At 44.4% G+C, this 12,500-nt stretch overlaps 1 protein-coding gene across 1 annotated transcript in view; it reads right to left on the bottom strand.

The window, feature by feature from the left end:
* The window catches only part of ankrd50l (ankyrin repeat domain 50-like), a 25,788-nt gene that overhangs the window by 6,968 nt on the left and 6,320 nt on the right, over positions 1-12,500 (bottom strand). The window contains exon 2 of the mRNA XM_031801518.1: positions 6,100-6,335. Coding sequence (XP_031657378.1) covers positions 6,100-6,335 — 236 coding nt within the window. The remainder of the gene's footprint in view (positions 1-6,099; positions 6,336-12,500) is intronic.

Raw genomic sequence — 12,500 nt, 5'->3', positions numbered from 1 at the left:
CTAGCACTCACTCTAGCACCCACACTAGCACTCACACTAGCACTCACTCTAGCACTCACTCTAGCACTCACACTAGCACTCACTCTAGCACTCACTCTAGCACTCACTCTAGCACTCACTCTAGCACTCACTCTAGCACTCACTCTAGCACTCACTCTAGCACTCACTCTAGCACCCACTCTAGCACTCACACTAGCACACACTCTAGCACTCACTCTAGCACCCACTCTAGCACTCACACTAGCACTCACTCTAGCACTCACTCTAGCACCCACTCTAGCACTCACTCTAGCACTCACACTTTTTGTATTTATAAGCATCGATATAGCAGCTTACTGCGTACGGCCCAGTACATCACCGGGGCCAAGCTTCCTGCCATCCAGGACCTCTATACCAGGCGGTGTCAGAGGAAGGCCCAGTACATCACCGGGGCCAAGCTTCCTGCCATCCAGGACCTCTATACCAGGCGGTGTCAGAGGAAGGCCCAGTACATCACCGGGGCCAAGCTTCCTGCCATCCAGGACCTCTATACCAGGCGGTGTCAGAGGAAGGCCCAGTACATCACCGGGGCCAAGCTTCCTGCCATCCAGGACCTCTATACCAGGCGGTGTCAGAGGAAGGCCCAGTACATCACCGGGGCCAAGCTTCCTGCCATCCAGGACCTCTATACCAGGCGGTGTCAGAGGAAGGCCCAGTACATCACCGGGGCCAAGCTTCCTGCCATCCAGGACCTCTATACCAGGCGGTGTCAGAGGAAGGCCCAGTACATCACCGGGGCCAACCTTCCTGCCATCCAGGACCTCTATACCAGGCGGTGTCAGAGGAAGGCCCAGTACATCACCGGGGCCAAGCTTCCTGCCATCCAGGACCTCTATACCAGGCGGTGTCAGAGGAAGGCCCAGTACATCACCGGGGCCAAGCTTCCTGCCATCCAGGACCTCTATACCAGGCGGTGTCAGAGGAAGGCCCAGTACATCACCGGGGCCAAGCTTCCTGCCATCCAGGACCTCTATACCAGGCGGTGTCAGAGGAAGGCCCAGTACATCACCGGGGCCAAGCTTCCTGCCATCCAGGACCTCTATACCAGGCGGTGTCAGAGGAAGGCCCAGTACATCACCGGGGCCAAGCTTCCTGCCATCCAGGACCTCTATACCAGGCGGTGTCAGAGGAAGGCCCTAAGAATTGTCAAAGACTCCAGCCACCCTAGTCATAGACAGTCCTCTCTGCTACCGTACGGCAAGCGGTACCGATGTACCAAGTCTAGGACCAAGAGACTTCTAAACAGCTTCTACCCACAAGCCATAAGACTCCTGAACATCTAATCAATTGGCTACCCAGACTATTGCATATCGCTCCCCCCCCTTACACCGCTGCTACGGTAGAGAGTCAATATGTACATGTAGGTAGAGTTATTCAACCCCCCCTGTATATTGTTATTTCACTGCTGCTCTTTAATTACTTGTTACTTTTATCTCTTATCTGTATTGTTTTTCTGAACTGCATTGTGGGTTAAGAGCAAGTAAAGCATTTCACTGTGAGGTCTACTACACCTGTTGTATTCAGCATTTCACTGTGAGGGCTACTACACCTGTTGTATTCAGCATTTCACTGTGAGGGCTACTACACCTGTTGTATTCAGCATTTCACTGTAAGGTCTACTACACCTGTTGTATTCAGCATTTCACTGTGAGGTCTAATACACCTGTTGTATTCAGCATTTCACTGTGAGGGCTACTACACCTGTTGTATTCAGCATCTCACTGTGAGGTCTACTACACCTGTTGTATTCAGCATTTCACTGTGAGGTCTACAGACCTGTTGTATTCAGCATTTCACTGTAAGGTCTACTACACCTGTTGTATTCAGCATTTCACTGTAAGGTCTACTACACCTGTTGTATTCAGCATTTCACTGTGAGGTCTACAGACCTGTTGTATTCAGCATTTCACTGTAAGGTCTACTACACCTGTTGTATTCAGCATTTCACTGTAAGGTCTACTACACCTGTTGTATTCAGCATTTCACTGTAAGGTCTACTACACCTGTTGTATTCAGCATTTCACTGTAAGGTCTACTACACCTGTTGTATTCAGCATTTCACTGTGAGGTCTACTACACCTGTTGTATTCAGCATTTCACTGTAAGGTCTACTACACCTGTTGTATTCAGCATTTCACTGTAAGGTCTACTACACCTGTTGTATTCAGCATTTCACTGTGAGGTCTACTACACCTGTTGAATTCAGCATTTCACTGTGAGGTCTACTACACCTGTTGTATTCAGCATTTCACTGTAAGGTCTACTACACCTGTTGTATTCAGCATTTCACTGTGAGGTCTACTACACCTGTTGTATTCAGCATTTCACTGTGAGGTCTACTACACCTGTTGTATTCAGCATTTCACTGTGAGGTCTACTACACCTGTTGTATTCAGCATTTCACTGTAAGGTCTACTACACCTGTTGTATTCAGCATTTCACTGTGAGGTCTACTACACCTGTTGTATTCAGCATTTCACTGTGAGGTCTACTACACCTGTTGTATTCAGCATTTCACTGTAAGGTCTACTACACCTGTTGTATTCAGCATTTCACTGTGAGGTCTACTACACCTGTTGTATTCAGCATTTCACTGTGAGGTCTACTACACCTGTTGAATTCAGCATTTCACTGTGAGGTCTACTACACCTGTTGTATTCAGCATTTCACTGTAAGGTCTACTACACCTGTTGTATTCAGCATTTCACTGTGAGGTCTACTACACCTGTTGTATTCAGCATTTCACTGTGAGGTCTACAGACCTGTTGTATTCAGCATTTCACTGTAAGGTCTACTACACCTGTTGTATTCAGCATTTCACTGTGAGGTCTACAGACCTGTTGTATTCAGCATTTCACTGTGAGGTCTACAGACCTGTTGTATTCAGCATTTCACTGTGAGGTCTACAGACCTGTTGTATTCAGCATTTCACTGTGAGGTCTACAGACCTGTTGTATTCAGCATTTCACTGTAAGGTCTACTACACCTGTTGTATTCAGCATTTCACTGTGAGGTCTACAGACCTGTTGTATTCAGCATTTCACTGTGAGGTCTACAGACCTGTTGTATTCAGCATTTCACTATGAGGTCTACAGACCTGTTGTATTCAGCATTTCACTGTGAGGTCTACAGACCTGTTGTATTCAGCATTTCACTGTGAGGTCTACTACATCTGTTGTATTCAGCATTTCACTGTGAGGTCTACTACACCTGTTGTATTCAGCATTTCACTGTAAGGTCTACCTACACCTGTTGTATTCAGCATTTCACTGTGAGGTCTACTACACCTGTTGTATTCAGCATTTCACTGTAAGGTCTACTACACCTGTTGTATTCAGCATTTCACTGTGAGGTCTACTACACCTGTTGTATTCAGCATTTCACTGTAAGGTCTACTACACCTGTTGTGTTCAGCATTTCACTGTGAGGTCTACAGACCTGTTGTATTCAGCATTTCACTGTAAGGTTTACTACACCTGTTGTATTCAGCATTTCACTGTGAGGTCTACAGACCTGTTGTATTCAGCATTTCACTGTAAGGTCTACTACACCTGTTGTATTCAGCATTTCACTGTAAGGTCTACTACACCTGTTGTATTCAGCATTTCACTGTAAGGTCTACTACACCTGTTGTATTCAGCATTTCACTGTGAGGTCTACTACACCTGTTGTATTCAGCATTTCACTGTGAGGTCTACTACACCTGTTGTATTCAGCATTTCACTGTGAGGTCTACTACACCTGTTGTATTCAGCATTTCACTGTAAGGTCTACTACACCTGTTGTATTCAGCATTTCACTGTGAGGTCTACTACACCTGTTGTATTCAGCATTTCACTGTGAGGTCTACTACACCTGTTGTATTCAGCATTTCACTGTAAGGTCTACTACACCTGTTGTATTCAGCATTTCACTGTGAGGTCTACTACACCTGTTGTATTCAGCATTTCACTGTGAGGTCTACTACACCTGTTGAATTCAGCATTTCACTGTGAGGTCTACTACACCTGTTGTATTCAGCATTTCACTGTAAGGTCTACTACACCTGTTGTATTCAGCATTTCACTGTGAGGTCTACTACACCTGTTGTATTCAGCATTTCACTGTGAGGTCTACTACACCTGTTGTATTCAGCATTTCACTGTGAGGTCTACAGACCTGTTGTATTCAGCATTTCACTGTAAGGTCTACTACACCTGTTGTATTCAGCATTTCACTGTGAGGTCTACAGACCTGTTGTATTCAGCATTTCACTGTGAGGTCTACAGACCTGTTGTATTCAGCATTTCACTGTGAGGTCTACAGACCTGTTGTATTCAGCATTTCACTGTGAGGTCTACAGACCTGTTGTATTCAGCATTTCACTGTAAGGTCTACTACACCTGTTGTATTCAGCATTTCACTGTGAGGTCTACAGACCTGTTGTATTCAGCATTTCACTGTGAGGTCTACAGACCTGTTGTATTCAGCATTTCACTATGAGGTCTACAGACCTGTTGTATTCAGCATTTCACTGTGAGGTCTACAGACCTGTTGTATTCAGCATTTCACTGTGAGGTCTACTACATCTGTTGTATTCAGCATTTCACTGTGAGGTCTACTACACCTGTTGTATTCAGCATTTCACTGTAAGGTCTACCTACACCTGTTGTATTCAGCATTTCACTGTGAGGTCTACTACACCTGTTGTATTCAGCATTTCACTGTAAGGTCTACTACACCTGTTGTATTCAGCATTTCACTGTGAGGTCTACTACACCTGTTGTATTCAGCATTTCACTGTAAGGTCTACTACACCTGTTGTGTTCAGCATTTCACTGTGAGGTCTACAGACCTGTTGTATTCAGCATTTCACTGTAAGGTTTACTACACCTGTTGTATTCAGCATTTCACTGTGAGGTCTACAGACCTGTTGTATTCAGCATTTCACTGTAAGGTCTACTACACCTGTTGTATTCAGCATTTCACTGTGAGGTCTACAGACCTGTTGTATTCAGCATTTCACTGTAAGGTCTACTACACCTGTTGTATTCAGCATTTCACTGTAAGGTCTACTACACCTGTTGTATTCAGCATTTCACTGTAAGGTCTACTACACCTGTTGTATTCAGCATTTCACTGTAAGGTCTACTACACCTGTTGTATTCAGCATTTCACTGTGAGGTCTACTACACCTGTTGTATTCAGCATTTCACTGTAAGGTCTACTACACCTGTTGTATTCAGCATTTCACTGTAAGGTCTACTACACCTGTTGTATTCAGCATTTCACTGTAAGGTCTACTACACCTGTTGTATTCAGCATTTCACTGTGAGGTCTACTACACCTGTTGTATTCAGCATTTCACTGTGAGGTCTAACACACCTGTTGTATTCAGCATTTCACTGTGAGGTCTACTACACCTGTTGTATTCAGCATTTCACTGTGAGGTCTACTACACCTGTTGTATTCGGCATTTCACTGTAAGGTCTACCTACACCTGTTGTATTCGACTCAGTGGTCTAATGCATCGCAGTGCTAGCTGTGCCACCAGAGACTCTGGGTTCGAGCCCAGGCTCAGTCGCAACCAGCCGTGGCTGCAAGGGCACTATTGAGTAGCTTGGATGAAAGGTGCCCAGAGGTGCCCAGAGTAAACAGCCTGCTCCTCAGTCTCAGTTGCTAATGTATGCATAGTAGTATTGGATAGAAAACACTCTGGAGTTTAAAACTGTTTGAATGATGTCTGTGAGTATAACAGAACTCATATGGCAGGCAAAAACCTGAGAAAGAATCCAAACAGGAAGTGTGAAATCTGAGTTTGGTGGATTTTCAAACCAGGCCCTATTGAATTCACATTGGGATATGAATGACGTTGCACTTCCTAGGTCTTCCACTAGATGTCAACTGTCTTTAGAAACTTGAATGAGGATTCTACTGTGTTGTGGGACTGAATAAGAGCTGAATGAGTCAGGTTACTGGCAGAGAGCCATTTCCTGGTCACCGGCATTCCACATGATAAAAGACCATTTTAAAAGCGTCCCGCAACTCCTGCCTGTGTCTACAGACATCTCCCAAACATACCTGAGAACATCTTACACACAGCCCTGTTCTGTCTGCGCACAGAGCAGACCAGGAGCAGCCAGCTGGGCAGGAGGTGCTGGTGACTGGACAGGAGCTCTGAGATAGAGCTGCTCCTCCCTGGAGCCCCAGCACAGCTGGACACCTCACCGGCCCCATACCCCGATTCCAGTGAGTCTACCACCAGGAATAGGGACTTCTCTGGGGGAGGGAGGTCCAGCAGGGGAAACAACACCGCCCTAGAGAGAGAGAGAGAGAGAGAGAGAGACACACGGAGGGACAGAGAGAGAGAGAGAGAGAGAGAGACAGAGAGAGAGAGAGAGAGAGAGAGACAGAGGGACAGAGAGAGAGAGAGAGAGAGAGAGACAGAGGGACAGAGAGAGAGAGAGAGAGAGACAGAGGGACAGAGAGAGAGAGAGAGAGAGAGAGAGAGAGACACAGAGGGACAGAGAGAGAGAGAGACACAGAGAGAGAGAGAGAGAGAGAGAGACACAGAGAGAGAGAGAGACACAGAGAGAGAGAGAGAGAGAGAGAGAGAGAGAGAGAGAGAGAGAAAGAGAAAGAGAGGAGTAGTCATTCATTGAAATGGAGTGTAGTTGGTATTTCATCACACATGGAACATAAACAAACCCAACAGCTGCAGCAGTATATGGACATCATCATTACATCACTCAGTATATGGACATCATCATTACATCATCACATCATCATTACATCACTCAGTATATGGACATCATTACATCATCATTACATCACTCAGTATATGGACATCATCATTACATCATTCAGTATATGGACATCATCATTACATCATTCAGTATATGGACATCATCATTACATCATTCAGTATATAGACATCATCATTACATCATTCAGTATATGGACATCATCATTACATCATTCAGTATATGGACATCATCATTACATCATCACATCATCATTACATCATTCAGTATATGGACATCATTACATCATCATTACATCATTCAGTATATGGATATCATCATTACATCATCATTACATCATTCAGTATATGGACATCATCATTACATCATCATTACATCATTCAGTATATGGACATCATCATCATTACATCATTCAGTATATGGACATCATTATTACATCATCATTACATCATTCAGTATATGGACATCATCATTACATCATCATTACATCATTCAGTATATGGACATCATCATTACATCATCATTACATCATTCAGTATATGGACATCATCATTACATCATCATTACATCATTCAGTATATGGACATCATCATTACATCATTCAGTATATGGACATCATCATCATTACATCATTCAGTATATGGACATCATTATTACATCATCATTACATCATTCAGTATATGGACATCATCATTACATCATCATTACATCATTCAGTATATGGACATCATCATTACATCATCATTACATCATTCAGTATATGGACATCATCATTACATCATCATTACATCATTCAGTATATGGACATCATCATTACATCATCATTACATCATTCAGTATATGGACATCATTACATCACTTAGTATTTGGACATCATTAAAGGATGCTGCTATCGAGGAAGTGAGAAACCTACTATAGACTTGCTCCCCCCCCTCACCAGGACCAGTAGATGTATTACTACAGTATATAGTAAAAGACACCTGGACAGGACACTTCTATATGGTGTTCTATAGAGTCCCCTGGGACAGGACACTTCTATAGAGTCCCCTGGGACAGGACACTTCTATATGGTGTTCTATAGAGTCCCCTGGGACAGGACACTTCTATAGAGTCCCCTGGGACAGGACACTTCTATATGGTGTTCTATAGTGTCCCCTGGGACAGGACACTTCTATAGAGTCCCCTGGGACAGGACACTTCTATATGGTGTTCTATAGAGTCCCCTGGGACAGGACACTTCTATAGAGTCCCCTGGGACAGGACACTTCTATATGGTGTTCTATAGAGTCCCCTGGGACAGGACACTTCTATATGGTGTTCTATAGAGTCCCCTGGGACAGGACACTTCTATAGAGTCCCCTGGGACAGGACACTTCTATAGAGTCCCCTGGGACAGGACACTTCTATATGGTGTTCTATAGAGTCCCCTGGGACAGGACGCTTCTATAGAGTCCCCTGGGACAGGACACCTCTATATGGTGTTCTATAGAGTCCCCTGGGACAGGACACTTCTATAGAGTCCCCTGGGACAGGACACTTCTATAGAGTCCCCTGGGACAGGACTCTTCTATAGAGTCCCCTGGGACAGGACTCTTCTATAGAGTCCCCTGGGACAGGACACTTCTATAGAGTCCCCTGGGACAGGACACTTCTATATGGTGTTCTATAGAGTCCCCTGGGACAGGACACTTCTATAGAGTCCCCTGGGACAGGACACTTCTATATGGTGTTCTATAGTGTCCCCTGGGACAGGACACTTCTATAGAGTCCCCTGGGACAGGACACTTCTATAGAGTCCCCTGGGACAGGACACTTCTATATGGTGTTCTATAGAGTCCCCTGGGACAGGACACTTCTATAGAGTCCCCTGGGACAGGACACTTCTATAGAGTCCCCTGGGACAGGACACTTCTATAGAGTCCCCTGGGACAGGACAGTTCTATATGGTGTTCTATAGTGTCCCCTGGGACAGGACACTTCTATAGAGTCCCCTGGGACAGGACACTTCTATATGGTGTTCTATAGAGTCCCCTGGGACAGGACACTTCTATAGAGTCCCCTGGGACAGGACACTTCTATAGAGTCCCCTGGGACAGGACACTTCTATAGAGTCCCCTGGGACAGGACACTGCTATATGGTGTTCTATAGTCCCCTGGGACAGGACACTTCTATATGGTGTTCTATAGAGTCCCCTGGGACAGGACACTTCTATATGGTGTTCTATAGTCCCCTGGGACAGGACACTTCTATATGGTGTTCTATAGAGTCCCCTGGGACAGGACACTTCTATATGGTGTTCTATAGAGTCCCCTGGGACAGGACACTTCTATAGAGTCCCCTGGGACAGGACACTTCTATATGGTGTTCTATAGAGTCCCCTGGGACAGGACACTTCTATAGAGTCCCCTGGGACAGGACACTTCTATATGGTGTTCTATAGAGTCCCCTGGGACAGGACACTTCTATAGAGTCCCCTGGGACAGGACGCTTCTATAGAGTCCCCTGGGACAGGACACTTCTATATGGTGTTCTATAGAGTCCCCTGGGACAGGACACTTCTATAGAGTCCCCTGGGACAGGACACTTCTATATGGTGTTCTATAGAGTCCCCTGGGACAGGACACTTCTATATGGTGTTCTATAGAGTCCCCTGGGACAGGACACTTCTATATGGTGTTATATAGAGTCCCCTGGGACAGGACACTTCTATAGAGTCCCCTGGGACAGGACTCTTCTATACGGTGTTCTTATAGAATCCCCTGGGACAGGACACTTCTATACGGTGTTCTATAGAGTCCCCTGGGACAGGACACTTCTATACGGTGTTCTATAGAGTCCCCTGGGACAGGACACTTCTATACGGTGTTCTATAGAGTCCCCTGGGACAGGACACTTCTATCTGGTGTTCTATAGCGTCCCCTGGGACCCACCTGGGAGGGTGGTTTCACCACACTTAGGCCTTGTAAAAATCATTGAGTAATCCAGGAAGAGTGGGAGTTTAGTGTGTGTGTGTGTGTGTAATCCAGGAAGAGTGGGAGTTTAGTGTGTGTGTGTGTGTGTAATCCAGGAAGAGTGGGAGTTTAGTGTGTGTGTGTGTGTGTGTGTGTAATCCAGGAACAGTGGGAGTGTGTGTGAGTAATTTAATGCGGGTGAAGACACTATGGCGTTGCAGTTGTTTTAACAGAGTCTGTCTCCCTGCTAGTGTCTGTCTCCCTGCTAGTGTCTGTCTCCCTGCTAGTGTCTGTCTCCCTGCTAGTGTCTGTCTCCCTGCTAGTGTCTGTCACCCTGCTAGTGTCTGCTTCAGCAGGGATATAAACGGAATGAAGTATTAAATATGACACTTGTAAAAGGTTATGTAACACTATGAAGTCTTTGTTGAACAGCCTTGGTCATTCAACAATGGATTCCACACTCCTACACTTCTAGAAGGATCCAAACGGAAGGTGTCAGCTAACGTAAACATACAATACAGCCTTTTGAATCAGATGTTATTGGTCACATACACATGGTTAGCAGATGTTATTGGTCACATACACACGGTTAGCAGATGTTATTGGTCACATACACATGGTTAGCAGATGTTATTGGTCACATACACACGGTTAGCAGATGTTATTGGTCACATACACACGGTTAGCAGATGTTATTGGTCACATACACACGGTTAGCAGATGTTATTGGTCACATACACACGGTTAGCAGATGTTATTGGTCACATACACACGGTTAGCAGATGTTATTGGTCACATACACACGGTTAGCAGATGTTATTGGTCACATGGTTAGCAGATGTTATTGGTCACATACACATGGTTAGCAGATGTTATTGGTCACATACACACGGTTAGCAGATGTTATTGGTCACATACACACGGTTAGCAGATGTTATTGGTCACATACACACGGTTAGCAGATGTTATTGGTCACATACACACGGTTAGCGGATGTTATTGGTCACATACACACGGTTAGCAGATGTTATTGGTCACATGGTTAGCAGATGTTATTGGTCACATACACACGGTTAGCAGATGTTATTGGTCACACACACGGTTAGCAGATGTTATTGGTCACATACACACGGTTAGCAGATGTTATTGGTCACATACACACGGTTAGCAGATGTTATTGGTCACATACACACGGTTAGCAGATGTTATTGGTCACATACACACGGTTAGCAGATGTTATTGGTCACATACACACGGTTAGCAGATGTTATTGGTCACATACACACGGTTAGCAGATGTTATTGGTCACATACACACGGTTAGCAGATGTTATTGGTCACATACACACGGTTAGCAGATGTTATTGGTCACATACACACGGTTAGCAGATGTTATTGGTCACATACACACGGTTAGCAGATGTTATTGGTCACATACACACGGTTAGCAGATGTTATTGGTCACATACACACGGTTAGCAGATGTTATTGGTCACATACACACGGTTAGCAGATGTTATTGGTCACATACACACGGTTAGCAGATGTTATTGGTTACATACACACGGTTAGCAGATGTTATTGGTCACATACACACGGTTAGCAATGTTATTGGTCACATACACACGGTTAGCAGATGTTATTGGTCACATACACACGGTTAGCAGATGTTATTGGTCACATACACACGGTTAGCAGATGTTATTGGTCACATACACACGGTTAGCAGATGTTATTGGTCACATACACACGGTTAGCAGATGTTATTGGTCACATACACACGGTTAGCAGATGTTATTGGTCACATACACACGGTTAGCAGATGTTATTGGTTACATACACACGGTTAGCAGATGTTATTGGTTACATACACACGGTTAGCAGATGTTATTGGTCACATACACACGGTTAGCAGATGTTATTGGTCACATACACACGGTTAGCAGATGTTATTGGTTACATACACACGGTTAGCAGATGTTATTGGTCACATACACACGGTTAGCAGATGTTATTGGTCACATACACACGGTTAGCAGATGTCATTGGTCACATACACATGGTTAGCAGATGTTATTGGTCACATACACATGGTTAGCAGATGTTATTGGTCACATACACACGGTTAGCAGATGTTATTGGTCACATACACACGGTTAGCAGATGTTATTGGTCACATACACACGGTTAGCAGATGTTATTGGTTACATACACATGGTTAGCAGATGTTATTGGTTACATACACACGGTTAGCAGATGTTATTGGTCACATACATATTATATTGGTTAATACGAGTGTAGCAAAATGCTTCTAGCTCCAACAGTAATATCTAACAAGTAATCTAACAATTCCCCAACAAAAACTCACTTTAATGTAAGCGGTTCATCAGAAACAAAAGGCACATTCACTCTGTACAGTCATACTGTAACTAACCTCACCATTAAAGGGCTGCAGGGTGGCCTAGTGGTTAGAGCGTTGGACTAGTAACCGGAAGGTAGCAAGTTCAAACCCCCGAGCTGATAAGGTACAAATCTGTCGTTTTGCTCCTGAACATGCAGTTAACCCACTGTTCCTAGGCCGTCATTGAAAATAAGAATTTGTTCTTAACTGACTTGCCTAGTTAAATAATTTTTTATATTTTTTATTATATAAACAAATCTAAAAGGGATGGAATAAGAAAATGTATACAGGTGAAGTCAGAGGTTTATTAAAACTCGTTTTTCAACCACTCCAAAAATGTCTCGTTAACAAACTATAGTTTTGGCA

Source organism: Oncorhynchus kisutch, linkage group LG2 (assembly GCF_002021735.2).
Source record: "Oncorhynchus kisutch isolate 150728-3 linkage group LG2, Okis_V2, whole genome shotgun sequence".
In the NCBI taxonomy this organism is placed as follows: domain Eukaryota; kingdom Metazoa; phylum Chordata; class Actinopteri; order Salmoniformes; family Salmonidae; genus Oncorhynchus; species Oncorhynchus kisutch.
Note: the sequence above shows the minus strand (reverse complement) of the source record. Positions and strands in the feature narration are given on the sequence as shown.